At 38.8% G+C, this 1499-nt stretch overlaps 1 protein-coding gene across 1 annotated transcript; it reads left to right on the forward strand.

The window, feature by feature from the left end:
* Positions 1–1177: 1177 nt before the first annotated feature.
* Positions 1178–1468, forward strand: LOAG_15531 (hypothetical protein; the record flags this gene model as incomplete). The annotated part of the gene is made up of 1 exon (XM_003151019.2): positions 1178–1468. The coding sequence occupies one exon, from the start codon at positions 1178–1180 to the stop codon at positions 1466–1468; it is 291 nt and encodes a 96-aa protein (XP_003151067.2).
* Between the last annotated feature and the right edge of the window lie 31 nt (positions 1469–1499).

Genomic DNA, 1499 nt, shown 5'->3' on the forward strand with positions numbered 1-1499 from the left:
AACCTTCACTTCTCACGAAACTAAATCGAATAAGTGAAACAATCATAGAAGTTAAAATGGAGTGTAAAAGACAGATCATGAACCAGCAGCAACATAAGGGCACAAGAAAAGTCTAGAAGATTTAATTGAGAAGATAATCACGACCAGTAAACCACCGACTTTTAAACCGGTAGAATTTGATGGCGACCCGGGAATGTGGGGCCAGTTTATTAGCCAGTTTGAAGAATCAATTCAGAGAACGGATTTAACGCCCACACAGAAATTCAAGCATCTGTTAAGTAGTTTGAAAGGAGGAGCAAGAGAACAAATATGTGACATCATGGTAAATGAAGAAAATTACCCACTGGGTCTAGAAAATTTGTATGAACGATTTGGTGATAAAAAACAAAGAGTAAAGGAACTGTATAAAAGCTTAGAAAGAGTTCGATGCTCAAATAAAGAACCGTTTAGAATGATAAGGGAGCTTTTGAACTTACAATCCCAACTAAAAGGCTTATTAGGAGAAAGCATGGAAACGGCACAGCTGGATGTGATGGTAACTAATAGAATACCAGAAGACATGGCTAAGGGTCTAAAAAAGAGGTGCAGGAACCCAGAATAGACAATGGAAGATACTGTTAAATACCTTAAAGAAAAGTTGGAGATCGAAGAATCTGAAGTGAAACCACCGGATGAGATGAGAAGCTTAATAGGACAAAGATGCAATGAGCAAGACAAAAGATTCGCGAATTGGGAGAGTGGCATCAGACGTTCAACGGTTTGCTCAACGGTGAAGGAGAGAATATATCCTAGCAGAGTGTCACAAAAGAAAGAGGGAGGTCGATTACCGCTATTTTTTGTGAAAGTAACTATTGGAACGACCACTCACAGGGAACGTGCATGAGAATAAAATGTTTTTATTGCGGATCTGGTCACAATAGCGCTTTGTATAGGAAACGCAGCGAAATGAAGAAGCGAGAATTTCAAAAATGGTGAGAAAGCAAACATAAGCTCAAAGAAAATGGCGGCCACGGTTGCGGATGATAGCATTCGGGAAGCGTATATAACGCATAAAGAAGACTAATCAATCCGAAGGAACCAAGAAAAACATCAAAGACTTTAATTTTCTTCGATACAGGAAGTAATTGTAACTATGTTACAGAATCAATGGTAAGCAAATTGAATTTAAAGTGTGGGAATGTTAACAGCAGGAATGGTAGAAACAAGGAAATATGAAAACCGAAAGATAACCTTCGGAGTTCAAACACTGTCCGAGAATGTGAAGAATATCCAAGTACAAATTGTTGATTCGATACTCGAACGGATACCGTATGTAATAAACAATGAAAGAGAGCAACTAGTTGAAAGTAAATGGGGAAAACCATATGTATTATTAGGTGTGGAAGGGATTGCAGATGTAGTCATTCGTAATTCCATGAAGCACCCACCAGGATGGATGATTATGGAAACAGAAGTAGAAGTGGTCTGAAGGCGACAAACGGAAAGTGGCGCAAGATAGT

Source organism: Loa loa, assembly GCF_000183805.2.
Source record: "Loa loa unplaced genomic scaffold supercont3.2119, whole genome shotgun sequence".
Lineage (NCBI taxonomy): Eukaryota > Metazoa > Nematoda > Chromadorea > Rhabditida > Onchocercidae > Loa > Loa loa.